Raw genomic sequence first — 26,950 nt, 5'->3', positions numbered from 1 at the left:
AGGAAAACGTACGCCTGGTGTGAGAAGCGGAAGCTGTGACAGGGAACCAAGTCTGAAAGGAATAACATGCCGGGAAGCCTCCTGAGTCCCCGAGGGCGGCTGTCACAGGACGCCTCGGTCTGTGGCTTCCCGACAGAAACGCTGCCTCAGGCTGGAGGCTGGAAACCGGGGTGAGGGGGCAGCAGCTTTGCCCCCAAGAGCTCTGCTTGGGGGTGCAGGTGGCATCTTTCTGATGTCTTCACGGGTTTTCTCTCTGTGCCTGCAGCTCCCTGACATGTCTGTCCACACTTCCTCCCCCAGGAGAGCTCCAGTCGTTCGGGGTCAGGGCCCGCCCACACGGCCTCCTTCAGCCAGTCACCTCTATACAGTCCAAATCTCTTCACACCGTCCCACTCTGAGACAGCGTGAGTTCCAGAGGGATGCCGTTCAGGCGATAACAGTAGGATTAGGCCAGGTGCGCTGGCTCCCACCTGTAATCCCAGCACTTTGGGAACCTGAGGCAGGAGGATGGCTTCAGCCCAGGAGTTCCAGACCAGCCTGTGCACAGGCAAAACCCCATCTACACAAAAAATACAAAAAGTAGCCAGGCCTGGTGGCGCACACGTGGAGTCCCAGCTACTCGGGAGGCGGAGGTGGGAGGATCCGTTGAGCCGGTGAGCCCCAGAGGTCAAGGCTGTAGAGAGCCATGATCTCACCCCTGCACTCCAGCCTGGCCGACGGAGGAAGCCCTGTCTCAAAACAAAAACAAAAACAAAAACAAAAACACAGATTAACAACAGATTAGACATCTCAAAATACCAGTGAACATGAAGATACAGTATCAGAATCTACCCCACGTGAGATACAAACAGAAAATGCATAAAGGAGCAGATTCTCCAAGATGCCCTGGAAAATACGGAGCTGCCTAACAGAAGTGCAGTTAGAGTCCCAGAGAAAGAGAGAGAGAGGAGGGAACAGAACATCAGTTGAAGAAAAACAGGTGAAAGTTTTCTACACTACAAGAAAACTGTAATCTCTCAAATGCAAAAGGATAACAGACCCTAAGAGGGGTCAGTAGGGAGGCAGGTGCAGAGCAGCAAATCCTAATCAACGCCCAGAAACCAGGGCCACAGGCAGGAGCTGGACACGGGCTCGGGTGAGGCCACGTTCAGGTACAAAGAAGCAAGGACTCGTCCCAGGAACAGGGCAGGGCAGAAAGCAAGCAAACAGCCTTACGACGCTGAGAGAGCAGCTCAACTTTGGATTCCAAACCCAGTGAATCTCTCCGTCAAAAATGGGCCAAGCATGGCGGCCTGCGCCCATGGTCCCAGCAACTCGGAGGCCGAGGTAGGAGGATCCCTTGAGCCCTGAGATTCGAGGCCAGCTCAGGCAACAGAGCAAGACCTTGTCTTTTAAGTTACAAAAATAAATGAACTGGAGGCCGGGCCCAGTGGCTCACACCTGTAATCCCAGCAGTCTAGGGGGGCCGAGGCGGGAGGATGACCTGAAGCCAGAAATTTGAGCCCAGCCCGGCCAATGTGGCAAAACCAGTCTCTACTGAAAATGCAAAAATTAGCCGTGTGTAGTGGCTCATATCTGCAGTCCCAGCTACTCTGGAGGCTGAGACACCAGAATCGCCTGAACCCGGGAGGCAGAGGTTGCAGTGACCCGAGCTCATGTCACAGCACTCCAGCCTGGGCCACAGAGCAAGACTCTATCTCATAAATACATAAATATATAAAGAAAGAAAGAAATGGAAGCAAATCAAAGACGGAGGACTTACTGACAGCTGAGAGAAGGTCTCACAGCAGACAGGCTTGCATGACAAGAAACATCCAAGGGCTTTCTTCAAGCACAAGGAGTTTGATTCATATGGAAATTGGGTTTTTTTTTGAGATGGACTCTCACTCTGTCTCAAGGCTGGAGTGCACTGCTGCCATTTGGCTCACTGCAACCTTTGCCTCCTGGGTTCAAGGAATTCTCCTGCCTCAGCCTCCCGAGCAGCTGGGATTACAGGTGCGCACCACCACGCCTGGCTGATTTTTGTATTTTTAGTGGGGATGGGGTTTCACCATGTTGGCCAGGCTGGTCTCAAACTCCTGACCTCTGGTGATTTGCCCACCTCGGCCTCCCAGAGTGCTGGGATAACAGGCGTGAGCCACCGTGCCCTGCCTCATGTGGAAATTTACATCTACTCAAAGGAATTATGGATGAGGCCAGGCATGGTGGCTCACACCTGTAATCCAAGCACTTTGGAGGTCAGGTGGGCGGATCACCCCAGGTCGGGAGTTCAAGACCAGCCTGACCAACATGGTGAAACCCGTCTTCAAAAAAATAAAAATAATAATAATAAAAGGAATTATGCATGAAAGAAATGGCAAATGTGGGAGGAAATGTGAGACCTTTTTTCTCACTTTAAATACCTTCAAAAATAATAAATTGCTTAATGCAAACGTGTTAGCGATGAGCTATGACGTCTGTGGAATGTACAATGAAAAGCATGATAATAGTCCCAGGCACGGAGGGGAAAGGCAAGAGTGAGGCGGTGAGATTCTTCTGGTTCCGTGCTTCCTGGGACGGTGCAGGCGTGTTCAGTGTTCCCACAACCTGAACACAGGCTGTCACAAGGGCAGATGGACGTCACAAACCCTGCAGCAACCACCGAGTAAGGAAAACAAAGACGGACCGCTAAGAATCAGCCACGCGGCTGAAATGAAATACGACAGAAATCGTCAGACAGAGGGTAGGAAAAGGGGAATCAGAAACGTGCAACAGCACAGAATGGAAAGGTGATGTTCCCACACCCACCGCACAGGTGATGACTTTGAATAGAAATGGTCCCAATATTCCAGTTAATACAGAAACGGTCATATTAGACACAAAGCCAAGAGCCAACCAAAGGCCGCCCACAAGAAACCCGCTTTACACTTTAAGTAATGGGCTGGGGCCGGGCGCGATGGCTCACGCCTGTCCTCCCAGCACTTAGGGAGGCCGAAGTGGGAGGACAGCTTGAGTCCAGGAGTTCAAGACCTGCCTGGGCGATATAGAGAGAGCCTCTTCTCCAAAACAAAGGAAGGAAAGGACCAAAAAAGAAGAGAAATGGACTGGTTAATGGAAAAAGGATGGCAGCTGGAAATTGCAAGTTGCAGAGACCAGGGAGCCACGCAGAAGCGGAGCCGGGAGTCGGCTGCAGAGTCGCCCCCGGCCTCACGCCGCAGGTGAAATATGCCGAGTCTTCCGGACCATCAGGAGCCAGGCAAGGATCCCCCTCCAGCACCTGCACTCAACATGGTACCGCAGGTCCTAGCTGGGGCAGTTAGACAGGAGAAAGAAATGGAAGGTATAAGGACTGGACGGGAAGGGGAAAGACATCGCCTCTCTGCAGAGAATATGCTTGTGTCTATGAAAGTCCAAGAAGCCGACAAAACAGGTATGAAAACCAGTAAGCTTATTATTGAGGTCACAAGACGCAAGGTCGAGATTTTTTAAGTCAACACTGGAATTTGAATTTTAGAGGAAGCAAGAACATATCAGCATCAAAAAAAACCATGAAATGCTGAAGGGGAAATTTAACAAAATCCACACATGGCCAGTGCAGGTGGGTTAGTTCCCAGCAGGGTCTCATCCTGTCTTGCAGATGGCACCTGCTCGTTATGTCCCCACTCGGCCTTCCCCTTGGGCAGGGCAGAGAGAGGGGGCATGGTGTCTCTCCCTCCCCACAAGCCCACCTCCCAATGCATCATCACTGGGCCTTAGGGCTCCACACAGAAAATCAGGGGAGACACAGTTGTTGGGTCCAGAACCGTCTGGGCTGGAATTCGGGTTCCTGGGGTAGCTCTGCCAGGGCAGCAGCTTTGGAGGCACAGAGCTCTCCTTCCTCATCTGGGCTCATCCCTGGGGCTGAACTTTGCTGAGAGGAGCGGCTCCCCGGGCCTGGGCAGCTCCCAGAGCACTGACCACGCTGGCTTCAGGGAGTACTGGTGTCTGAAGAGCGCCGGGCAGGCAGGTGTCCCAAGTGGGTGGCTGGAGAGGCTGGGAGCCACTTTCACTCTCCCTCCTCCCGTCTGCAGTTTTGGGGTTTGGACCCACTGTGTGCAGCTGTTCCCAGGGGGTGGCTGGAAAGGCTGGGAGCCACTTTCACTCTCTCTCTCCTCCTGTCTGCAGTGTTGAGGTTTGGACCCACTGTGTGGCTTTTGCACGGGAAGTGGATGGAGAGACTGAACCACCATTGCTGGGAGAAGGCTGGCACCAGGGACCTGTGGTTTTCCCAGAAGTGAGCCCTGCCATTGGACAGTGGGTCCCAGTCTGCGTCACAGGGCCCACTGCCCTCAGCCCTACCCTGCAGAATTCAGGAAAGGGCGGCTCCAGCTGCATTGTGAGTGGACTAGAGCCACTGATTTGCACACTTGCAAATGGTGAAATGGTCAGTTTAATGTGATGTAGCTTTTGCCACAGTGAAGGAAGCATGCAGGCAGAGTTTAAAGTGGCTCAGAGGAGGCCTGGGTGCCCACGGAGAGGCCCTGCATCCTGACCATGTGGCACCAGAGGTTCCCCAGAAGACGGGGTCCCCGGGGGAGACAGGGCCCTCCCTGCATGTGGGTTCTCTGCCTGGCAGCTCACCGTTCCTGTGGGTTATCTCACCATCAAAAGTCACCTCAGCCGGGCACGGTGGCTCACGCCCGTAATCCCAGCACTTTGGGAGGCAGAAGCGGAGGTGGGTGGATCACCTGAGGTCAGGAGGTGGAGACCATCCTGACTAACCTGGTGAAACCCTCTCTCTACTAAAGATACAAGAATGAGCTGTGGCTGGTGTCGGGCACCTGTAATCCCAGCTACTCAGGAGGCTGAGGTGGGTGAATCACTTGAACCTGCGAGACTGAGGCTGCAGTGATCCGAGATTGCTCCACTGCACTCCAGCCTGGGTGAGGAGCAAAACTCCATGTCAGAAAAAAAAGTCACCTAAAGGATGAACAGTGTGAAACAAAAGCTCTTACAAGTCACTGCATGTGCAGGGCAGTGACTCAAAGCTGGGAGGAAAGTCCCACCAGCAGCCAAGGCTCCTTCTCCAGGTCCCCAGGTGCAGAGGGGCTGCCCCAGGCGGGGACTCCAACCCCCTCTCAGCCGGGTCCAGGCCTGTGGGGTCAGGGCCTTCTCAGGGTGGAAGCCTCACTGCCCCAGCGAGGGGCCTGTCTGCGGGAGCGACATGGTCGGTTCCTTTTTAAACACAGGAGCTGCCGTCCTCATTTCTCACTGAATGGTCATCATGGAAAGTGAGAAGGATGGTGGGGCTCCTCCCACGGGGGAGACAAGGTCACAGGTGGGGAAGCCAGACCCTCGAGTGTGAAGTGGGGGGCACAGCCCCACCCTCCTCCAGACACCCGGAGATAGGCCAGTGTGGGAGAAAGGGCACCTGTCCTAGGCACTGGGTGGCTGCTGCCTGGCCGAGAGTCTCTGCCCACATTAAAGGGAAATGAAAGCCCCCAAAGGCAGGTTCTATTCAGCCCAAATTTATGAGGCACCTGCTGTATGCCTGGCAGTATAGGGTCCCCAAGGGCAGGTTCTGTTCACCCCACATTTATAAGGCACTTGCTGTATGCCTGGCAGTGTGGGGTACCCAGGGGCAGGTTCTGTTCACCCCACATTTATAAGGCACCTGCTGTATGCCTGGCAGTGGGGGGGGCCCAGGGGCAGGTTCTGTTCACCCCACATTTATAAGGCACCTGCTGTATGCCTGGTAGTATGGGGCCCCCAGGGGCGGGTTCTGTTCAGCCCACATTTATGAGGCACCTGCTGTATGCCCGACAGTGTGGGGGCCCCCAGGGGCAGGCTCTGTTCACCCCACATTTATAAAGCACCTGCTGTATGCCTGGCAGTGGGAGGCCCCAGGGGCAGGTTCTGTTCACCCCACATTTATGAGGCACCTGCTGTATGCCTGGCAGTGTGGGGGCCCCCAGGGGCAGGTTCTGTTCAGCCCACATTTATGAAGCGTCCTCTGTATGCTGCGCAGTGGGCACAAGGTTGGCTGCCTGGGCTGGCCCCTCCCATGGAGGAGAAACAGGCTCACGGTGGTGGTGGGCAGAAGCCAGAACCCCTAGTGTGAAGTAGGGGGCACACGATGGGGGTGGCCCGGATCCCATGAACTGGAGCTGCGCCGGGCACAGAGGACAAGTGGAAGCGACTCACAGCTTTGGGCTGCTCAGGTCCTGCCCAGCGCTGCCCATGCCATCTGCAGGAAGAAACAAGGACTTTCACCTCCCTGCGCTCCCTCCCCCACTCCTGCCCACGTGGCCAGGATGTGACTGTCATCCCAGGAACTTCCGCAGGGCCTGGTGCTTTCCCAGACAGGTGGCTGCCCGTCTGGTCTCAGCCTCCCTCCCCTAAGCAACTTTCCAGGATCCTGTGGAAAGGCCCTCCCAGGCCTGGGCATTCCCTGGTCTGCGCAGGGCTGTGGCTGCGACCCCTGGTGGCAGGCCGGAGTGTGGGGGACCACTGTGCCAGAGCCGGGGTGGGGCCAGGGTACCCTCCACCTCTGAGTCAGCCCTGGGAGCTGAGACTTCCTGGTGGGAGACCTCAGACCCCAGTCCCTTCCTCTGAGCTGCAGGGGCTGCAGGTCCAGGCCTTTTGCCCGGACAGGCAGGGAGCCACCAGGGGGCAGCAAAACCCAGGCCCTGCCCTCCCGGCTGCAGGTGCCGCCTCCCAGTACCTGGGCTCCCAGAGCTGTCACCCACCTGCCTAACCCCGGCTGTGCGTCTGGGGCCACACCTGCTCAGCCCTTTAAGAATATGCCCCGTCCTTCCTTCCCTCTCCCTGGAAAAACGCTAAGGCCGCCCTCTAGAGTCTGGCTGTCAGTGAGGGACACTGGGCTGGGCCCAGGACACTAGAATAAATTACTTGGGAAATACACGGGAGGGTTGGATGAGGGACCAGGTGAGGCCGTGGGGGTGGGGCAGCCAGCGGTGGGGCCGATGGTGGTCCAGGGCCAGCCCTCTCTACCACAGGCCTCGCCCACCCTCACTCCGGTGTCCTTGTCCTGGTCCCTGAGTGCTGGCAACCCGGTTTGCTCCTCTCCAAACTGGGGTCATGCGGCTCTGCCTCCTGGGCTGTTGGGAGGTGACAGGAGGGCAGTCCCACTGGTGGCTGGTTCATGGGGGCACTGGGCACACGGGCTCCCCTAGATTGCCATGGGCAGGAAGGAGCTGTCCTGGTTCAGAGCAGCCCTGGGGAGCTTTCCAGCAGGGGCCAGGAGAGAGGCCAGAGGGACAGGGCCCCAGCCCAGGCAGCCCTTGGCATAGGACCCCTTGGGGTCCCTGAGCTCCCTGTCCCTTCCCTGAGCAGGGGGCTCCAATCTCAGGGGCTGCAGTCAGCCAAGGCATGGGCCAGAAACTCAGGCAGAAATTACAGGGCCAGCGCCTTTGTTCAAGCTCCGCAGAGGGGCAGCTCCGAGGCCTGCAGGCACACTTGGCAACTTCGTTAGGCTGCCACACCGCATTCCCCCCCTCCCCCCGGCGATGCCGCCACAGCCCCTCACCCCCGGGCAATTAGCACAGGGCCCCACCCTTCAGAAGCAAGCGTTCGACCACCCCGCAGCCGCTTTAGCGTCACCGTGGAGTCCTTTCCCAGGCTGGACAGAGCTGGGGTCCAGCTGCGGGGCCGGACTGGGGAGGGGCTGCCAGGCCCTCCCCACACACCTGCCCTCCCCGCCAGGCACCTCCCCCTCCCGCTGGCTCGCACGCTTCCTAACAACACCCTTCTGGCCAGAGCCCCTCCTTCAAAATGTGAACACAGGAGGGAAACGGAAACCCCTCTGGTTCAGTGGGAGACGGGGATCTGGCAAAGTGGCCAGCAGGGCGTCCGGCGGGTCTCCCGTGGACGAGGTTGTTGGGCGCGCTGCTCCTGGGCGGAGGCCGAGGTCCCTCCGCACGTGGCTCTTCATCAGCCTGGCCTGAGACTCCATCAGTCCTCTGGGCGGGAGAGGGCCGGAAGACTTCCCGGAGGCGGCGCGCCAGGCCTTCCGTGAGGTCCATCCGCGACGCTCTCGGCGGCTTGGGCTGCGGGACTGAGGGGCTGGGAAGGCCAGAGGGACCCGTGTCCCGCCCAGCGCAGGCCACAGACACCCCCACCGCCACCCCCACCAGGCTGGCCCCGGGCGTTTCCTGTTCTGTGCCCATCGGGGAGCTGGGCGGGGGCCGCACGAACTTCTCCGACAGCAGGGAGAGCGGAAAGGTGGCCAGGAGCGCCCACCAGCCCCAGCCCCTGCCACCAACAGCGCCCTGCGCTGCGGCCGCCAACCCCACCGCGCGCTTCACTCCGGAGCACCAGCCTCGCCAGGCGCGCAGGGCGGAGGGCGGCCCGGAGGCGGCGGCGGGGCCCAGGTGGTAGAGGCGCCTTTATGGGGCCAGTCGGTGTTGCGCGCTTTCCCACGCCCCGCAGCCAATGGGCGGCTAGGGCCGGACTACGCATGGTCCCCGCCCCCCAATTCTGGGCTGGGCCGGGATAGGGATGCGCCCCGCCCCCAGCAGGCGGGTGTAGGCAGGCGTGGCCGAGGGACACTTGGGTTCTGACCCGGAGGCGCCGCCCTGGAGTCCCTCCCTCACACCTGACCATCCCTGTCCCCAGCTTTCTGGCCACCTGACCTGTCCTCCAGAGCCACACTTGGTCCCAACTCAGGGCCTCCCCAACACCCCACATCTGACCATCTTCCCACCTGGCCAGGAGCAGCGGCAGCCCAGACCCCTGCCCAGGCCTGGCCGCCTCAAGGGTGAGGACACAGGCCTCAGAGGCAGCTCCAGCTCTGGAAGCAACAGGGAGACAGGCCAGGGGAGGGGCTGAGCTGCAGCCGCTGCACAGAGGGGCCAGGGCCACTGCTCAAGGAGGCCTACCCTCCTCCTGCACTTCCTGATAATCCAGGCCTGCAGCCACCTCCTCCAGGAAGCCCCCTGACTCCTCCTCCCTCCCCTGGGCTGGCTCTCATATTAAAAGGTGCTCTGGAGGTGCTCTGAGCAGCTCATTCCCAGGAGCAGCCCCCACCCAGCTTCTCCAAACCTGGTATTTATTAACTAGCCACCCTTGAGGGTCTTCCCACCAGCCTTGGGAGGGGGCAATGCCATCCCACACCTCAGAAAAGGAGCCTGAGGTCCAGGGAGGCCTTGCCCAGCTCGCTGCCCACCGGTTCCCTCTCGTGCCCCCTGCACTGAGTGACAGGGTGGGCTGCTAGGTGGGTGAGAGGATGGATGCAGAGGGTGCGAAAGCCCAGCAGGCCAGACTTGGAAGCAGGGGAGGTGCCAGCTGGGGGAGATTCACAGCCAGGGCATGGGGGCAGGCACCGGGTGGTCTGACGGGGGAGGCACAGCAGCCGGTGCCTGCAGGGTCCTCCTGAGCCCCCGTTTACCCAGGAACCCATGATAAATGACGAGCCCAAGAAGGGTGCCAGTCTCCGGTCAAAGCAGAGGTGGTGGGAGCTGGCCTGGTTGGCTGCACAAGCCTGCCCCTAGGCCCCCAGCCTTGGAGACCTCCTGCCCCCGGGGCCAGCAGGGAGGCACCTCCCTGTCCCGAAAGTCCTGCTGGGGGTGGCCAGGTAGGCTGTGCTTGCTGCTCCGCCCGCCCCACCCGCCCCGCCCGCCCGAGACCATGAATGGCCGGGAGCCTTTTGTGGGTGAGCAGCTGGCTGCCGGCCCTTTTTGTGGGGCTGTGGGAAAGTCTTCGGGCCAGCCTCTCACAGCCTCTCAAAGCCCGGATTATCTCTGGGTCTGCAGGACACCCTCTCAAGGCCGCCCCCAGCCTGCTTGGGGGCAGGGCTGCCTCCACAGAGGTCCTGTCTGCTGAGCTCTGGCCCCAGGAGTTGCTTGGCCAGGAAGGGTCCCCTGAGTGGTGAGACCCTCAGACACCCAGCTCCATGCAGCCCCACCCCCACATCCAGCGGCCCAGATTCAGAAATGCCTGCCTTGCCAGGCAGGCTGTCCGGGAGCGCCGGCCCACTATCGCCCCAGCCTCTGGCCCTCTGGGGGAGGGATGCTCAGCAGAAGAGCTTGCTAGGGGCTGCTAGTCCCCCCATACACACCCCAGGCCACATGGCTGTGCCCACAGCTGGGCAGACCCAAGCCAGGTCCAGGGCTGACAGCAGACTTAGGGGTGCTCAGGGCCTCTAGGGAAGTGCTCACCTACTCAGCTCCTACTGTATACAGGCTGGCAGAAGCTGCTCAGAGTCCTGAGGCAAGGGGCAGGACCACAGCTGCCCCACCCCCACCGAGCAGGTGGGACCCGGCTCTGCGTGTAGCTGCCAGCAGCCAGCTGGCCTTTCCCTGATCCCTGGCCAGTTCCCAGGAAGCCTGGAACGTGGGCAGGGGGTGCCCACCCAGGAAACTGAATGAAGAGGGGCCAGCAGAAGCGGAGCCCGTCAGTGCCCGGAACAGGGATCTGCCTACCGAGGCCACTGCTGTGGCTGGTGCTCATCCTCTATCTCCACCCTCAGCACAGGCCTTGAGTGGGACCATTATCAGCTCCACTGCACAGATGAGGAAGCAGCCCCAGAGTGCCCACCTACTGAAGGACACTGTCCGGATTTGAACCCTGAGCCCACAGCCCTCCCCACTGGGCTGAATGCACACAGCCTGCAGCAGGTATGGGGCAGAGAGGTAGGCGCCTGCCTGGGTCCCTTCCTGGTGCCCAGTACCATGCCAGGGCCAGAGCGTGCAGGGGCAGCCAGGAGGCTGTGGGAACTGGAGGGCGCTGGCCCAGCCAGATGTGTGTGGCTTCCAGCTTGGTTGCTCAGGGAGCAGAGGCCGCTTCCCTGGCCTCAAAGGCAGCCTGTGGGGGGGCCCTGCCGCCTGCTGGGACGACTGCTCCCCAGATGGCCTCTGAGGCCCGAGCTCAGCACACAAAGCCCAGGCAGCCCGTGGCGAATGAGTTTGTTGCTGCGCACGCGCCTTTTGTGCCAGATGAATGTTTGAGGAGGGGGGTAGGGTGTGGGAACCCACCCGGAGCGGGCTCCAGACCAAATGCCCCTCCAGGCAGGGGAAGCAGGCGGGTGCCGGGGGCAGAACACAGCCTTGGTGCCAGTCCCAGCCCCTGCTGCAAGCAACCATGGCCAGGCTCCCCCTCCCCCACCTCTCGCAGGGGACCCAGGCAAGAGAGGGCTGAGGGTGGCCGTGGCTTTGCTCTGAGGGTGGCTCTAGGGTAGGCAGGGCTGCCTGATGGGGCCAGAGCCCAGTGGGCTGGAGGCTGCTGAGCAGGAGGCTGTGACACAGCCCTGGGGGCTTCAGGGGCTGGGTCAAGGGGAAGCAGGACCTTCTGGAACCTGCCCTGGACACCCTCAAGTCCAGAGGGTGATCGCCCTCCAGAAGCCAGAGCTTCCTGTGGTTGAAACCAGGATGCGTGTCAGTCCTGGGGGTGGGGACAAGAGGCTGAAGATCTCTGCCAGACCTAGGACGCAACAAGAGGAGGCAGTGCAGAATCCCAGAGCCTCTCCTGTTCCTCCTCCCCCACCACAAGACCCGAAGAGCTCTTGGCCCTCAGTGGCCACTTAATGAAAAAGGGTGGTTCCTGCTGTGCTGGGCTGGCAGCCTGACCTCTCCTCTGCCCGAGCTGGCCAGGCCTACCACTCCCTTCCCTCCATCTGTGATTGGGGTGCCATGTCCACTGTGCTGCAGCAGGTCCCAGGAGACCCCCATCCGTGGCTGTGGGGTGCCCCAGGCCTGGGTCCTCCCTGCTGGCCCCTGCTGATGGCCCCCACGCTGGGCTGGAAGCCCCTGCCTGAGACAGCTGGCCCCATCTGGCCCATCGTAATGGGAATGGCAGCAGGGGTAGGAGCCCCACTCGGTACCACCCCCCAAATGGAGTGCTGAGAAAGGCTGGCATCCCTTGTAAGAGTTGGCATAGGAGTCCCAGGGTGAGGCACCATCAAGGGAGGGGCCAAAATCCAAGGCTCAGGGAGAAGTGATCATTGGGGCCTGGGGCCTGAGCCTCACATCTGTGATTTCCCTGGTCCCCCTACATGTGGTTGACAGAGGCTTATAGACAGAGGGTTCCCCACCCTGGCCAGATCGTGCTGGAAGAGCTAGGGCACTAGATGGGGGGGGGCTGGCAAGGGGGCAGTGCAACAAGGCCAGGGCCACAGGAAAGGCCAGACACCTGCAGGTCAGTGGGACAAGAGAATGGACTTCCAGACCCAGAGTCCCAGAGCTACCAGCCCCCATTCAGGGCTTCCTGGGTAACTGACAACCAGCAGGGTCCCCACACACCCCCAACCCCAGTGTGGCTCAGACCCCAGCCCTTCACAGGGCCTCGTCTGCTTCAGGAGCAAACAACCTGCCATCCCCCAAAGGCCTCAGCACTGTTCCCGGGCTGCTCCCTCTGCACTCTGCCCCCACCAGAAGGTGTGTTGACCCCACCCTGGTTCTGTTTGGGGAGCCCCAAAAACCAGCCAGGCTATCCCCTCAATAATCAGTTGGGGGAAAAAGGAAAAAAGTCAGCCCAGGTCTCCAGCCAAGCATGGGGGCCGCCAGTCTAGCCAGGAGGGGGAGCTGGGACGCTTTTCAGTACAAAGTGGGTCTTCCCCAGCGGTGGAAGAGCAGAACCTTGCACTCTGCGGCAGGGACCCGAGGAAGTGCTTGTGGCCAGCATGAGGGCCACATGACCAAAGCAGGAGCTGACCTGGTGGGTGAGGCTGCCCCGCCTCCCCACCCCAGCCCAGGATTCTCTCCAGCCTTGGCCCCTACCTGGCAGCCGGGTGCTGGGCTTCCGTGGGCCTCAGTTTATCTCCCTGTCCAGCCTTAGAACAGTGTGGCCACTTGCTCAGTCCCCTCCTGAGGCTCCCACGCCAGCCCCAGAACCAAGAGGAGTGGGGCACCCCTGGCCGTGGCTGGCTCTGCGTGGCTCTGCCTAGACACTGGCCATGGGAGGCTCTTCACTACGGGTGGGGCCAGTGCTCATGAAGAGGGCCAAGCAGTAACTACTGCAGGCCACATGGCCAGGCGTCTGTCCTCCCACACCATGGGTGTCATGCCCGGAGGTGGATAGCAGCAGGTGTGGAGCTGGCTGTGTCTCTACGATGTTATTTATGGGCACTGAAACTCCAATTTCATCTTTTTCACATGTGAAATATCTTTCTCCAAGTATTTGTTTCAGCCGGTGCTGAGACTGGCTGGCACAGGGGCACATGCCTACAATCTCAGCTACTCAGGAGGCCAAGGCAGGAGGACTGCTTGAGCCCTGGAATTCAAGACCAGTGTGGGCAACATAGGGAGACCATGTCTCAAAAAAAAAAAGTAAAATGTAGAAAATATTCTTGGGTGGGGGCGGAGAGTGGAACAAAATCACTGAGGCCCAGACGCTCAGCCCTTTTCCAAAAGCTTTACACACAACAATGTCGGATCCTCCCAAAACGTCATGAGGGCACCCATTTAGCAGATGAGGAAACTGAGGCACAGCCGAGGGAAACCCTGGGAGTCCTCCCTGCTCCCATCTCCCCAGCCTCCAAGAACCAGGGACTAGGGGGCAGGGACGAGTGTCCCGAGCATCCCCTCAGCCCCTAACTCCAGAGCTCTCCTGGTGCCCACCCTTCTCCACCCCTCCCCAGCTTTCTGGTGCTCAGTTCGGCGCCCCTCCCTCCAGCAGGCTGTGGGTTCACGCTCGCAGGCGGTTCCCACACTGCGCGGGCGGGTGAGGGGCGGTGAGGGAAGCGTGCCTGGGCGCCCCCCTCGGGATTAGTGCCGGGGTCTGACTCTGAATGAATGAGGGCGGCGGCGGGGGGTGCAGGGGGCAACTCCCAAAAGACCATCTGGCTCCGCGTTATAATAGAGCAATAAAGGGCTTGTCTGCCTTTCAGAGGTTGGGAACGAGCTGCTCTCTGACACCACAGGGTTTTTAACCAGCTTGGGACGGCGACCCGGCCCTGCCCCGGGGCATGCAGGGGGTGGGGGGAGATGGGCGGGGTGGGTCGAGGCCACGTGGGTCCCGATCAGCCCCTAATCCCAGCGCCCGCCCGTGAGACCTCGGACCGAAGGCTTTCCCACCACCCACCCCTGCGCTCCAGGGGAGCCAACCTCACAGGTGTCCCCATGGCCTCCACAGCAGCCTGGCTTTACAGGAGGGAAACTGAGGCCCAGAAGGCTGGGCAGGGGGAGCCTGAGGTTTTGCCCCTGTCCTCTGGGATGTGGACTCCAGTCTCTTGAAGAAGGTGGGGCCTGGACTGGTGCACAAAGCTGGGGTCTCAAGCCTGGCCTGGGACTTGGAGGGCTGCAGTCTGTTTGGGGGAGGTGCCCCCATGAGCCACAGGAGCCCCCTTGGCCTCAGGAACACTCACCCCATCCCCACAGACTCCAGGTGCCCTGGGAGCAGCTGGTGTGCCCTGCGCAGGGGTGTGAGCTGCTGTCTCGGTGGCCTCTCAGGTGTCAGCCCCACCCAGCAGCCCTGGAGAACACAGGGCCACCCTGGGGCACCAAAGGACTTCAGTTTGTTGGGCCTGGGACACCCTGACTCTCCAGCAAGGGCCTTTCCCTGAGGTTTTGAGTCAGGGCTGTGGCGGGGAGCCCGGCCACAGGTCCTCGGTGGAGGGATGGAGTCTCACCTTAATCAGATGAGAGAGGGCCCTGGGGCCAGAGCACCCAGCAGGCTCTCACCACAGCCTGGAGAGGAAGCCTCCTCACCCCCACTCTTTCCTAAATAGGTGAAACACTGGAATTCAAAGCTGACTGGCCGGCGGGGAGAATGGTCCACATCCCTGAACCACAGAATCTGAGTCTGTGGGTTTGAGACCTGCAGCCTCCGCAAAACACCAGACCCCAGCCAGGATGAGCCTTGGAAATGGCATCTCCACAGCCTGGCCCGGCCACCCACAGGGCTCTCACTCGAGCTGAGGCCTGCCTTCCCTGTTCAGATCCTCCAAGTCTTGGGCCAGGTTGGTGTGAGATCAGGAGGTGGGTGAAGGGTCCTGCCCACTGACTCGGTGCCCCTGGCCAGATGCAGGGTGCTGGGACACCTGTTTGGGCCATAGGCCATATTTCAGGTGAGGATCGGACAGCAAGTGGCCAGCCACGCAGAGGCTCTTTGTGGGCTGGGCAACTGGGTGTGGAGGGGTCAGATGCTACTGCAGTGCCCAGCTCTTTCTCAGCCATCCTCAGGGTTTGTCTCACTTCCGGCAACCTGGAGCCAGGCCCCTCGAGACCAAGGTGGTAAGCCTTGAAAGCTGAAAGCTCATTTTTATTTTTTTAATTTTGTATTTTTTGAGACGCAGTTTTGCTCTTGTTGCCCAGGCTGGAGTGCAGTGGCACTATCTCAGCTCACCACAACCTCTGCCTCCTGGGTTCAAGTGATTCTCATGCCTCAGCCTCCTGTGTAGCTGGGATTACAGGTGTGTGCCACTACGCCTGGCTATTTTTTGTATTTTTAATAGAGATGGGGTTTCTCCATGTTGGTCAAGTTAGTCTTAAACTCCCAACCTCAGGTGATCTGCCTGCCTCGGCCTCCCAAAGTGCTGGGACTGCAGGCATGAGCCACAGTGCCCAGCCTGGAAAGTTCATTTCATAGACCCATCAACTGAGGCTCAGAGAGGAGTGGGGTGTGTCCACCAGTCTCTAGGTGAGAAAGACAAGGGCAGACCCCAGCCCTGACCTGGACCTGCCATTTTCACCAAGCCACTCAGTGCCTGCCCTGGGGCCTCTCAGAAGGAAATACGTTCCTGGGGGACCCCTGTAGGTTCAAGCTGCACCCAGACTCTGCACCCCAGAGCTGTGCCCCAGCACACCCCTGAAATGTCACGGGAGACTGCAGAAGGGTGGTCTGTGTCTCCACAGGCACAGAAAGAGGAGGGCTGAGAAACTGAGGGACCCTGCGCAGGGCCTGCCAGCTGGCGGAGCTAGGCCACACAGCCACTGTTCTGGCCACTGTCTGTGGCTGTCATCGGTGCTACTGGAGATGGCAGGCAGGTCTGGAAGGCACCCAGTTCACAGAGGGGTATGTGGAAGCCCCACAGAGATGGTTTAAGCAGATGCCTGTGTTCCTGGCCTCAACAACCTGGAGCCTGGGGAGCTGCTGCAAAGTACGAGCTGAGAGGCTGACCCCTGCGTGGGACCAGGAGCACACCTGGGCAGCCCAGTCCCCTCACCTTGTAAAGGCTCAGTTTCCTCATCTGTACAATGGGCTTGATAATCATAATTTGTAGGGGGGAGATCCCATAAGTGGGGCAGGAGCAAAAGGCCTCAGCCTATTTCCATATAAATAATGAAGAAGAAAGTAATTAGAAATATAACCGTAGTAGGTATTAGTTATTTATATGTGCTCCTGGTTATTCATAGGTGATCTTAATTCCTTTACTAATGTCTCTCGGGTCGGAAGTGTGAACCTGGGTGACACTGTGAAATGAATGACTCTAAGGCAAGATGCTCTAAGCCCTCTGTCACGCCCGCGCAAGGGCTGCCAGAGGGCGCCTCGGCTGTGCAGCAGCGGCAGCACTGGGAAAGCGCCCACTGTTTAGCCAGCTAGGGAAGGAGACGTCCAAGATGGCCGAGACTTCTCCTTCTTTGGGGGAGTTTGAAGAAAACTCCGCTTCTCCAAGCTCTTGCGGTGGGCCTGGCGGCTGTCAGGAAGGCCCACAGACATTGAGGCTTAACTGTCTCTAGGTGACGCTGTGCTTCAGAGGTCACATTCCATGTCCACTCTCATGTTCTGCTTCTGCACCCGGCTCCTTTTTTCTTAGAAAAGATAACCAGTAACAGTAACATAAATCTTCATGTTTGAGTTCTTTCTTGATAAGTATGGAAAAGGAGCTGACAGCATTATGCTCCTTACCTCACTTCAGGTGCCAGAAATTCCTGAACCCCTACCTGAGTGACACGTGATGTACTTGACCCTATCACTGCCACACCCTACCTACCCTGCCCCCAGATTTGCAACTCAAAAAAAGTGAGAGCATCCTGACTGGTCTCTGCGATCTGGGTGGCAGTGGACCCCTGGGCCCAAACTCTCTTTTCTCCATCTCTGTCTTGTGTCTTTTATTTCTACAATTTCTCATCTCTGCACCAGCCAGGAGCGGCTCACAGAACCTATAGGGCTGGACCCTACGGTAATCCAAAGTCACAGAGTTGCTCTGCAGATATGAAGCCCTTCTGCAGCTCTGCACACAGGGGGTGCTCAGCAAATGGGAGTGCTTCACGCCCGGGGAGGCTCCACATGCTGGGGGGCTCAGCACACAGCAGCAGCTCAGCACACAGGACACACATGCACGAAGACACAGGCACATGCACACACACACGCTGGAACCCACAGACATATGGGCACACACACACACACACATGCACAGGTGCGCTCACACAGGTGTATGCACAGGTGCACTCACACAGGTGTTTACACAGGAGCCTCCTTCGTGGGTCCTGCTCTCCTGGCCTCTCTCACGAGCTAGTCCCTGCTGTGTCCTTTGCCTGGAAGTTGCTTCCCGGAACTCCTCACCCAGAACTCGCTAACACCCTCCTCAGTCACTGTCCTCTGTGGAAGTCCCTCTTGGTCATGCACTTCCCCTTCAGGGGTTCTTTCTTGCCCTCCCGAAACTGCAATGACTTCCTCTGGGGGCCCCTGCAGGAGCCTAAGTGTGTGGATGCGTGTGTGTGTGGGGGGGGGAGGTGTGTGGTGGAGTCCTTTCAAAACCCGCACAAGCAATAAATGCTCATTCAAGAAAACACAGACATGAAAAATCAACCAAATCTATGCCCCAAACTGTGCTGCTCTGCTGGGGGCGTGTTGCTGCCAATTCTGCCACCAGTGTCAGGCAGGCCCCAGCCCTGCTGCTGTGCCTGCTTCACCGAAGCTCCATGCTGGACCAGTCCCCTACAAGTAAGCGTGTCCCCAGCCCCCGTAGAGGAGCCAAGTCTCAGTCCCATTCAGCATGTGTGCCCAGGCATCTGCTGACCAAAGGAAGTAAGGCTGCCCACCGAGGGTGCTGGCTGTGGGGAGGAGCTGGGACCAGCCCCAGTTCTGGACCCAGGTCTTTGGTTCAGTTCTGCATTAAGGAGGGGAGGGGTGCAAGGAACTAAGGCCACCTAAGAGAGGGGCCAGGGCGTGCAGAGGGCTGAAGATTCCCTCTTGACCTCACGGTGGTGCTGCCACTCCCACAGAGCACCCCCAAAGATGAAAGAGAGCCCAGAGGAGCCGAGCAGCCGGCGGCTCCCACACTCAGAACTCCTGGTGGCCTTCCCCGGCAACAAAGGGCAGCCTCCCTGGCCGCCTTCATGTTGCAGCCTCCCTTTGTCCGCGTGTCCATGCAGGCCACCAGCCATCTGGAGCTCCAGCACCCAGCACTGATTGGATCGATGTCTGGCTCTCCCAGCGCCAGAGGGTGGAGGGCTGCAGGCACCCGGGGGAGGCCACCCCATCCCTCATCAACGCCCCCCCAGCCCCCCTCCCCCACCTCCACACAACCTTCCCCTCCCTTCACTTCCCACCCCCCCCAGCTTCTCAGGAAGAAGAGTGTACACAGCACCACAGGTGCCCATCTCAGGGCAGACCCTCACCTCTGCCCTGAGAGGTGTGGGCACCTCTCAGGGTAAAGAGAAAATGAACAGTGCCCACCTCCCGGCTCCATAGTCAAGTCTAAACTGGCAAGTACACATGATATACATGGCAAATACTGAGTGTTGACTCCTCTGTTAGCTGACCCAGAGTACATGATCCTACCTGAACACCACACTTAACCTCTGTGAGCCTCCACCCCCAGCCCCTTTGCAGGATGGGTGCAGGAAGGCAGGTTTCCATGTTCCACATCTGCCTGGTACTTCCCAGGTGCCCAGAGCCTGGGGACTCTTCCTCCCTCCCCCACTACAGCTCCCACCTGGAGCCCCAAAGAGAGAACTCAACCCCCTGCCCGCCCCCAGGAGAGATCTCAATCCCCTCCCCATCCCCGGGAGAGGTCTCAACCCCTCACTACCCCCCAGGAGAATCTCAACCCCCTCCCCACCCCCAGGGGAGATATCAACCCCTCCCCAACCCCAGGAGAGATCTCAACCCCCTCCCCACCCCCAGGGGAGCTCTCAACCCCTCCCCACCCCCAGCCCAACTGAGCAGCCACAAGGTGCTCGCTCCTCTCCAGGCAGACACTCACCCTCCCACGAACAGGTGTCCTCCCTGGCTGCGGGTCAGACTCGGGGTCACACCTGGCCAGCTGCATCTGTTCACACCTGGGGAAACAAGTCGGTGGCACCTTGCAGCAGGTGGACTGGCTGCTGACAGTGGGTGGGGGGGATGGCCTAGCCCTAGGGCAGAGCCCCACCTGCGGATATGCCCAGGGCAATGTAGGTCACCATTTGTTCGGGCAGAGTCCTGGACGTAGGGGAGGCTGCTGTCTCTGAAATCCGGAATGGGACCACCTCCCTGAACTCACTTTCTAGGCAGCAGGGCATTCTGCAAGCTTCAAGCAGTTTCCACCCAGAGCCCCCAGCAAGGGCTTCTGGGGAGGGAAGGGGAAAAGCTGGGAGCTGTGGTTACCCCTGACCCTCCTTCCCCAGAAGATCGGCCCGGCTCTGGGTCTCACCAGCCTGCCTGCTCCCCACACCCCAAGCTGGAAACCGTGGGGACAGGAACGACAGGTGGGGGATGCACGGTGCCACACCTCAATTTCTCCACTGTAGGCAGGGTGTGGCCATGAGGAGGCGGGGCCTAGGGGGCACTGGTGGCTACACTGCCTGGGTGGGGAGGGGGCAGCAGGAGGGAGTTCGTGGTTCTGCTCCCGAAAAGGTCCTTTTTTTTTTCTCCAACTGGGGCAGAATACAGGTAAAATAAAACAATGATCTCTGCCACTTCCCAGCGTACAGCTTTGTGGCATGAATATCATTCGAGATGTTGTGCCACCGTCACTGCTGTCCACCTCCAGAAAATGTCCCTCTCCCAATACAAGACTCTGTCCCTGGGAAACACTCACTGCCTGTTCCACCCACCCCCCCATCCCACTTTCTGTCTCTGTGAATCTGACGCCTCTAAGGCCTCCTATGCTGGAGTCACACAGGATTGGCCCTTTTGTGACGGCTTTTGTCATTGAGCACAGAGTCCTCACGGTACAGGCCTGCTGTGGCCAGAGTCAGAACTGCCTTGTCTTCTCTTCTGAGGCTGAGCTGTCCACAACGTGGATGGGCCACATGTGCTTGTTCACAGACACTGGGGTGGTGTCTGCCTCTTGAAGGGGTGGCGTCCGCCTCTTGGATTCGGGGCCACACCACTCTGAAGAAGGGACCTGAGTGTCTCCCCGAGGCCCTGCTTTCCGGCCTCTTGTGCATGGACCCAGAAGTGGAGCTGCTGTGTCCTATGGTCATTCTGTGCTTAGTTTTTTGAAGGACTGCCAGGCTGTTTCCCAGCATCTGCACCAGTTGACTTCCCAGCACCACCGCCTCCTTTGGGGCTGGGAGCAGAAGCCCCCGGAGCTTCCCACCGCCACCCTCAGCCCCAGCGGGCCCCTCCCCTCTGAGGAGCTCTTCACTTTGCTGGAGGGGAGTGGTGCTGGACGTGCGAATGGTTTGGAAATGGGTCATGGTTCTAGACGCTGCATTCTAGCCCCCAGCAAAGTGCCTGCCTCAACAGCTGCTGAGCCAGGGAGGGGAACCGGGAGTCAGCGCTCTGTGGGGACAGAGGTTCAGCCTGGGGAGGACATCTTCTGGAGACGGGCAGTGGTGGTGGCTACAAAGTGCCCTGCCTCGACAGCTGTGTGTGCAGACAGGAGGAGCATTACCAACCCTGGATGTGCCATCCCCACCGCAACCATCAAGCCCCTCAGGCTTACTGAGCTCTCCACAGTGGGGGGACTCAGAGAAGTCCACATAAGACAAACCCCCTCCCTCCTCAAAGCCTCACTAGGGAAGAATTCCCCCAGCCCACACTGAGCTGCTGGGGCAGCCAAGATGGAGGAGCCCAGCCCCCCACCCGTCTGCAGCGCTTTGGCGCTTCTGCATGGTGCAGCCCGCCAGCCTGGAGCAGCCTCCACCCTCCCTCCTCCAGCCCCCTCCGCAGCCCACCGTGGACGGTGTGAGCCGGGAGCCCAGCAAGTTTCCCACACTTTGGCCCCATTCACAGTGTTAAACGGCCCACAAAGGCCAGGCGTGTGCCTCGGAGGCCGCCAGAGCTGCCATCTGGCCCGAACTCAGGGAGGGAACCAGCCTTTCATCCGGCCGGGATTCAACACCATTCATTTCATATTTCCCACAACTGAAAATTGGATCAAAGCTGCTCCAGTCCAGCGGGAGGGAGAAGGAGGCAGGAGGCGGCAGCCCCCACACGGCCCACCCACCACCCTCACCTCCAGCAGGCCACCGTCCTGGCCCACTGCGGTGGGCGGGCCGGGGGGATGGGGGTGGGGGGCTGGACCACATCTCCTGGCGGCACGTGTCTCCTGTGGGCCAAGGAGCTGGCTTAGGGGAAGGGACCAGGCCAGGACACAAGCCCCAGCCACCTGCCCCTCCAAAGCTTCCAGGAGCAGGGCCTGGCCAGGGTGCCACGCCTACATCTGGGTATAGGCCCGGGTCCCGCTGCCAGCAGCCAGGCAGTCAGGGCACATGTGGCTCAGGTTCCATTTCCTGCTGGCAGAGGGGGTGGCCAGGGCCTGTGTGGCTGGGGCCGCCTGTCTGTGCTCTTGCATCTTCTAGCTCCTAGCTGAGCACCTCCTCAGTGTGGGTGCTGGGCCAGCAGTGTGTAGGTCATGAGCACACACATGACTACATTCTCCTGCCCTCCCAGTCCAACCCCAGGGAGCCCATTGCCAGGCAAGGGAGATGCCACAATGTGACTGCTGCCAGCATGAACCCCACTTCAGCTGCGAAATGGTTCCACTGAACACCACCAGCTCCTCTGTGTAGCTGGGGGGGTCTGTGGCCCATGGACAGTGCCAGCTGCTATTAGTGCCCAGGGGTGTGGTAGCCACAGCGTGAGCATGTGGCCTGGACACTCCCCCCCCCCCCCCCCGCCCCACAGCTTTGCGCTCTTGCATCCATCAAGGGCCAGAGTGTCATGGTGGGATCCACCTGCTCAGAGAGGAGCCCCCAGCTAGTCCCAGCCCCCAGTGTTGCCGCCTCCCTCTGCCAGCCTGGGGCATGAATCCCCTTCAAGGGAGGTGTTGTGGGAATCCAGCAGGGGCATGTAACAGAGGGTGTATAGGGGCTCCCCTCCTGCCACCTCCAAAGTCACCTGATGTTTCCTCCTGGGAGCCTCCCGGTGTCCTGCTGGCCTGCGGGAGGGCCACCCTGCGCTGGCTTGAGGGTCTGCCTTCCCCTGCTGACCCAGCACTGTCCTGGCTGCCTCCTGGACTGTCCATCCTTGTGCCGAGGGCCTCCTGGAGCTAGGCCCACCAAGCGGGTCACTGGAGCAGGCCAGGGAACCCTACTTCTGGATACAGACTCTGCCTAACCAGCTCTGATGCCGGCCCCAGCTCCAAGGACTGAGGCCCTTTCGCTAGGAGTTGGCAGGGTCCCAACCTGTCCCTAGGAGCCAGCCCAGTCCCTGAATCTTCTGGTCTCGGCTGCAGAGCATCAGAGGAACTGTGACCACTGGCTGGGGGTTGGGTGGCTCCCAAGGGACCCTCTCCTAAGGTCCCAGGGTGGGATTCATTGCCCCAAATCAGCTGCTGGCACTCAGCTCAGTTGGCCAGGTACCAGGGTTATTAGCTCATCCCATGGGGGGGGTGCAGGGGATGTAGGGCTGGCACGGCCTCTGATCCTCAAGTCTGCCACCTGGCATCCACTCCCTAGCCACTGGCAAAATGCCGGCGGAAAGCAAGCCCTACAAGTGTCCCGGCTGCGAACGAGGCACAGTGTAGCATGCACAAACGGTGGCCTCACCAGGTATGCCCAGAGCTGAGGACTCCCTAGCTGCCGGGACACTATGGTCAGATCCCTGGTCAGATTGGGGTGGGGAGAAGCCCCTGAGGGACACCTGCCAGCTCTTGGAGCAACCCTAGTGCTCCCAGGAGGACAGGGTGCAGGAAACGGAAAGAGTTGCCTGTGCTGGGCTCCACGTGGAGCACGGGCTCCAGCTTCCTGGAGCTTCTGGGAGCCCAGCCAGGAAGGCGAAAAGCCCATTTTCTAGCTCTGGAGAAGTCATGAGTCCCAGGTGACAGTCAGGGGACTTGTAACAGAGGCCAGTAGGACTGATCCTAAGAGCGTGGCCCCTTCTGTCCCCCTCCCCTGGAGGGAACAGCAGGTCCCCTTCAGGGGACGTGCCCATCCCCCAGGAAGCCACGCACTTGTTCATTCCACAGCTTTTCCCTTAATCTGTGCCTGTGGCCTCTGCCAGCCAGCAGTGGGGAGCCGCTGCGGAGAGGGAGGAGAGTGGAGCTGAGGGAAGGGCAGGGGAGGGGGTGCTCCTTCCTGCCCCCTCCCCGATTGGCGGCCTGGGAAAAGGCAGCATATTGAGGCGCGGGGCTCCCGGCCTCAGGCCCCGGGATGCTAATGAGGGCGAGCGCGTTCCCACAGCCCGGACATTGTGCCGCGCGGCCCACCTGCTCCTTGGGGAGCGCCCATTGTGCCCGCGCCAATTCACAGGCAATTTAGCGTGCGCTAATGGGCCGGCGCCTTTGTGCGGCCCGCGCGGCCATTGGCCGCGGAGTGTGGGAACAGCCGCGGCGCTCGGACCCCAGGCGCCAGGCCGCCACCCGCGCCTATATAAGGGGAGCCGGCGCGCCGGGCCAGTGTCCGCGCCAGCCCCGGACGCGCTTGGCCCTGCCCGCTCCCGCTCGCCCTGCCCGGCCTTCCCGCCTCGCCTCCTCGACTCCTCCACGCCTGGCACCCGGCATGGCCCCCAGCACCGTGGCCGTGGAGCTGCTCAGCCCCAAAGAGAAAAACCGAGTAAGTGCCAGCCTCGCCCGGCGCGCGGTTCCCGGGGGGTTTCCAGCGCCAGGCGGGACCCGGCCCGCCTGACGCCCCCTCCTCCCGCAGTTGCGGAAGCCCGTGGTGGAGAAGATGCGCCGCGATCGCATCAATAGCAGCATCGAGCAGCTGAAGCTGCTGCTGGAGCAGGAGTTCGCGCGGCACCAGCCCAACTCCAAGCTGGAGAAGGCCGACATCCTGGAGATGGCCGTCAGCTACCTGAAGCACAGCAAAGGTGAGCGCGCCCGGCTCCCCCGCGCCCCGCCGTACCCCGGCGCCCCGAGTTCCCTCCATGCCCCGCCGCCCGCTCACCGCCGCCGCGTGTCCCCGCAGCCTTCGTCGCCGCCGCCGGCCCCAAGAGCCTGCACCAGGACTACAGCGAAGGCTACTCGTGGTGCCTGCAGGAGGCCGTGCAGTTCCTGACGCTGCACGCCGCCAGCGACACGCAGATGAAGCTGCTGTACCACTTCCAGCGGCCCCCGGCCGCGCCAGCCGCGCCCGCCAAGGAGCCCAAGGCGCCGGGTGTCGCGCCCCCGCCCTCCGCCAAGGCCACCGCTGCCGCCGCGCGTCAGCCCGCCTGCGGCCTCTGGCGGCCTTGGTGACCCGGCGGGACCTGCGGGCGCGCGGCCGGAAGACCAGAGGGCAAGTCCGCTCCTCTGGCCCATAGGGAAGCGCCTTCCCGCCGCCGTCCGCCCCGGGCTCGGACGCTCCCTTCTCCGGAAGGCTCCGGCCCCAGGCTGGCCGGCCCGCAGCAGTCCTATTCTCAGAGAATGTGTGTGCAGAGTCCCTGCCGTTTAGGACAATCAGGGCCCAGCTTCTGCCAAGTGTCTGACCCCATGGGGTTGTTCTGTGTTTGCATTTAAGCAAGTGACTTCTGCGAAGTCCCCGGCCGCCGGGGGTTCTATGATATTTGTAGCGCTGGGACTGGCACGCTGGTGCCCCCAGCCGTAGAGGACTTTCTTCAGGGCCCGTTGCTGCTGGGCGCACCCCTGGCAGGCGGGCTGTGCCGAGGGCACATTTGCCTTTTGTGAAGGCCGAACTCAAGCTGTATCCTCATAGGAAACGGTGATCAGCCTGGACTGGCGTGGAGGACCCTGTGGGCCGTGGCCAAAAGGCTCTGAATGTGCCTGGCGGTCTGGCTGGGGCTCACAGTGGACCGTCTAGGGAGGGTGGGTGCCTCCACTATGATCCTTAAAGGATTCCTCTGTGTGGGTGGGTGCACGTGGGCACGACTTTGTACTCAGAAATTGAACTCTCGGTCACGTGGAAGCTACGGGACTGCTCTGAAGCCGATAATAAAATCTGACTGTTCAGCCCCCTCGGTCTGTCTGCTGCTGTGCCTCTCGCCTGTCCTTGGCAGCCACGGGCCGGGTCTGCAGGGGTGAACAGGAATGGGTAGGGCCATGGTAGCAGCTAAGGTGGGAGGGACCCCTGCCAGCGGCCCCCTGGATCCATGAAGAAGGGTGGGGTCCTGGCTGGGGAAGAAGGGAGGGATAGACCGAGGGAAAGAAGGCGAGGAGCAGGACAGCAGGGGCAGGGGGAGGTGGGCTGGAGGAGTGGACATGGTCCCAGCCCTGGGTACCCCCCAGGCTTTTCACTGGCTCCTGGAAGGTGGGGGTGGAGCAAGATGACAGCCGCAGGACCTTAGGCTCTGTCCACTGAGAGGGGATCCAGGGCCACAGTCTGCAGTAGACCTCACTACACCCAAAGGGGGCCCATCCAGGCCAAACAGGAGGAATCATTTGCCACTAGTCCCTGCCCTACTCCCACAGCCTGTGGCACCAGTCCTGGAATGGATTCCAACAGGCTGGCTGCCGTACCAGGGTGGGGCCGTCCCTTACCTCAGAAAGGGCAGGTACTTTTAGGCCAGCCACAGGGTATTGGCTGAGTCTGCAAGAACTGAGACCCACAACTCCCAGGGAACAGCTCCCAAGGGGCAAAATCCATCAGGCAAGGATTTGGCCAGAGTGGGATGCACACCCACCCCTGCTGAATGGCAGCCCAGGCACAGGCCAGCTCTGCCTGCTCCTTCCTGCTCAGCTCTTCTCACCCCGCTCAGCCTTCAGCCCCTTTCTGGCTACTTGGCAGGCAATTTCTAGACAGGGTCCCCACTCCCCTCTCCTCACCAGCCCAGTGCCTGTCAGTGGCCTCTTGAGGTCCCTATCAAGACCCCAGGTATGGTGGGCAGAGCACAGGGAGGGTCCCCATTCGCCAGCATGTTTCCAGCATGCTCAGTGGGCACACAGGTGTGTGCCCCTGGTGGAGGGCACCTCCTGCCAGGCTGGCCCATGGCACACCATGCTGCCAGGGGTCTGAGCCACCAGAGGTCTGAGCTGCCTGGGGTGTGCTCAGCTCCTCACCCAGGCCTCCCTGGGGCAGGCTCCCCCTCCAGAGCCCCACATCCACCCCTTGGAAGACACAGCAAGGATGCCTCCTCCCCGAAGCCTCACCCCAGCACACTGTTGCGTCATCCCTGGATTTTGCGCTGCCTGCAGTCCTGTGCGCCCAGGAGCCCCGCCAGGCATCTGGTGGCATTCTCCACGTGCAGACAGAGGCTGAGGGCCAGAGACATGCTATCATGAGCCCAGTTACCTGGGAAGGCCTGAGCTGTCTGCTGCCAACACTGGGCTCTTTCCAAGGCGACCAGGGCCTCTGGAGAAGACGTGCCTCTTCACGCCAGCAGGGCTTCCCTTCTCCTTGGAATCCTGGCCTGCCCCACCTATACCCCTGTCCTGGTTCCAGCTGCCTCCGAGCTTGTTCCCATTGGCCTCCCAGGCACCTATCTTGCCCGCAGGCAGCCTGCCTAACTTCTCCCAACCACCGCACTTTCCATGGAGCGCCATGACAGCACACATCTTCTGTACACACAGGTGACGCTGGGCTGAGGTCCTCCCAGGCAGGGCAGGGTTCCCCACTCCTCTTGTATGCATGGAACTTTTAACATTGAAAGTCCCAAGTCCCCCCTCCCCCGCCCCGGAAGCTAGGATTGAGTCACCCTAGCAAAGAACACATCACATTCGCCCTGGCATGCAGGGCCAAGCTGACAGCAGGCAGTCGCTGAAAGTGCAGTGGTCTTTGATGGTCTGCAGACCCACGTGCCCCCTGAGAAGCAGGTGGGCGGCCTCCCTCAACAGGGCTCAGAGCAC

General features: G+C 60.5%; 2 protein-coding genes across 5 annotated transcripts; one reads left to right on the top strand and one right to left on the bottom strand.

Moving 5' to 3' along the window:
• On the bottom strand, positions 1–26,868 carry LOC103794217 (uncharacterized). Of its 4 annotated transcripts, none has more exons than XM_078330114.1 (3): positions 26,397–26,868; positions 19,064–19,139; positions 1–728 (listed from the first exon to the last, which is right to left on the bottom strand). In XM_078330114.1, the coding sequence occupies exons 1-3, from the start codon at positions 26,732–26,734 to the stop codon at positions 147–149; spliced, it is 996 nt and encodes a 331-aa protein (XP_078186240.1). In that variant the 5' UTR covers positions 26,735–26,868; the 3' UTR covers positions 1–146. The 4 variants fall into 4 exon arrangements, 1 of the variants encoding a protein (XP_078186240.1); XR_013519731.1 differs by lacking the exon at positions 1–728 and adding an exon at positions 15,148–16,664 and having other exon boundaries at positions 26,397–26,501; XR_013519729.1 differs by lacking the exons at positions 1–728; positions 26,397–26,868 and adding exons at positions 15,148–16,664; positions 19,232–22,355.
• On the top strand, positions 23,629–25,122 carry HES5 (hes family bHLH transcription factor 5). Its single transcript, XM_002750209.6, has 3 exons — positions 23,629–23,783; positions 23,874–24,039; positions 24,138–25,122. Exons 1-3 carry the CDS (start codon positions 23,730–23,732, stop codon positions 24,404–24,406), a joined length of 489 nt encoding a protein of 162 aa, XP_002750255.5. The 5' UTR covers positions 23,629–23,729; the 3' UTR covers positions 24,407–25,122.
• Positions 26,869–26,950: the final 82 nt, after the last annotated feature.

The sequence above is a fragment of the Callithrix jacchus genome, chromosome 7, assembly GCF_049354715.1.
Source record: "Callithrix jacchus isolate 240 chromosome 7, calJac240_pri, whole genome shotgun sequence".
Taxonomy (NCBI): Eukaryota; Metazoa; Chordata; class Mammalia; order Primates; family Cebidae; genus Callithrix; species Callithrix jacchus.
This window is presented reverse-complemented; position numbering and strand designations above follow the sequence as displayed.

Excerpts from the sequence above, each read along its gene's own strand:
- HES5 (XM_002750209.6), top strand. The coding sequence starts at position 23,730 with ATGGCCCCCAGCACCGTGGCCGTGGAGCTGCTCAGCCCCAAAGAGAAA. Across the intron at positions 23,784-23,873 it reads GCCCCAAAGAGAAAAACCGA|TTGCGGAAGCCCGTGGTGGA; the intron begins GTAAGTGCCAGC and ends CTCCTCCCGCAG. Across the intron at positions 24,040-24,137 it reads CTACCTGAAGCACAGCAAAG|CCTTCGTCGCCGCCGCCGGC; the intron begins GTGAGCGCGCCC and ends GTGTCCCCGCAG.
- LOC103794217 (XM_078330114.1), bottom strand. The coding sequence starts at position 26,734 with ATGCATACAAGAGGAGTGGGGAACCCTGCCCTGCCTGGGAGGACCTCA. Across the intron at positions 19,140-26,396 it reads GACAGCTCAGGCCTTCCCAG|GTGTGAACAGATGCAGCTGG; the intron begins GTAACTGGGCTC and ends TTGTTTCCCCAG. Across the intron at positions 729-19,063 it reads GGACACCTGTTCGTGGGAGG|GGCTTCCTCCGTCGGCCAGG; the intron begins GTGAGTGTCTGC and ends GTTTTGAGACAG.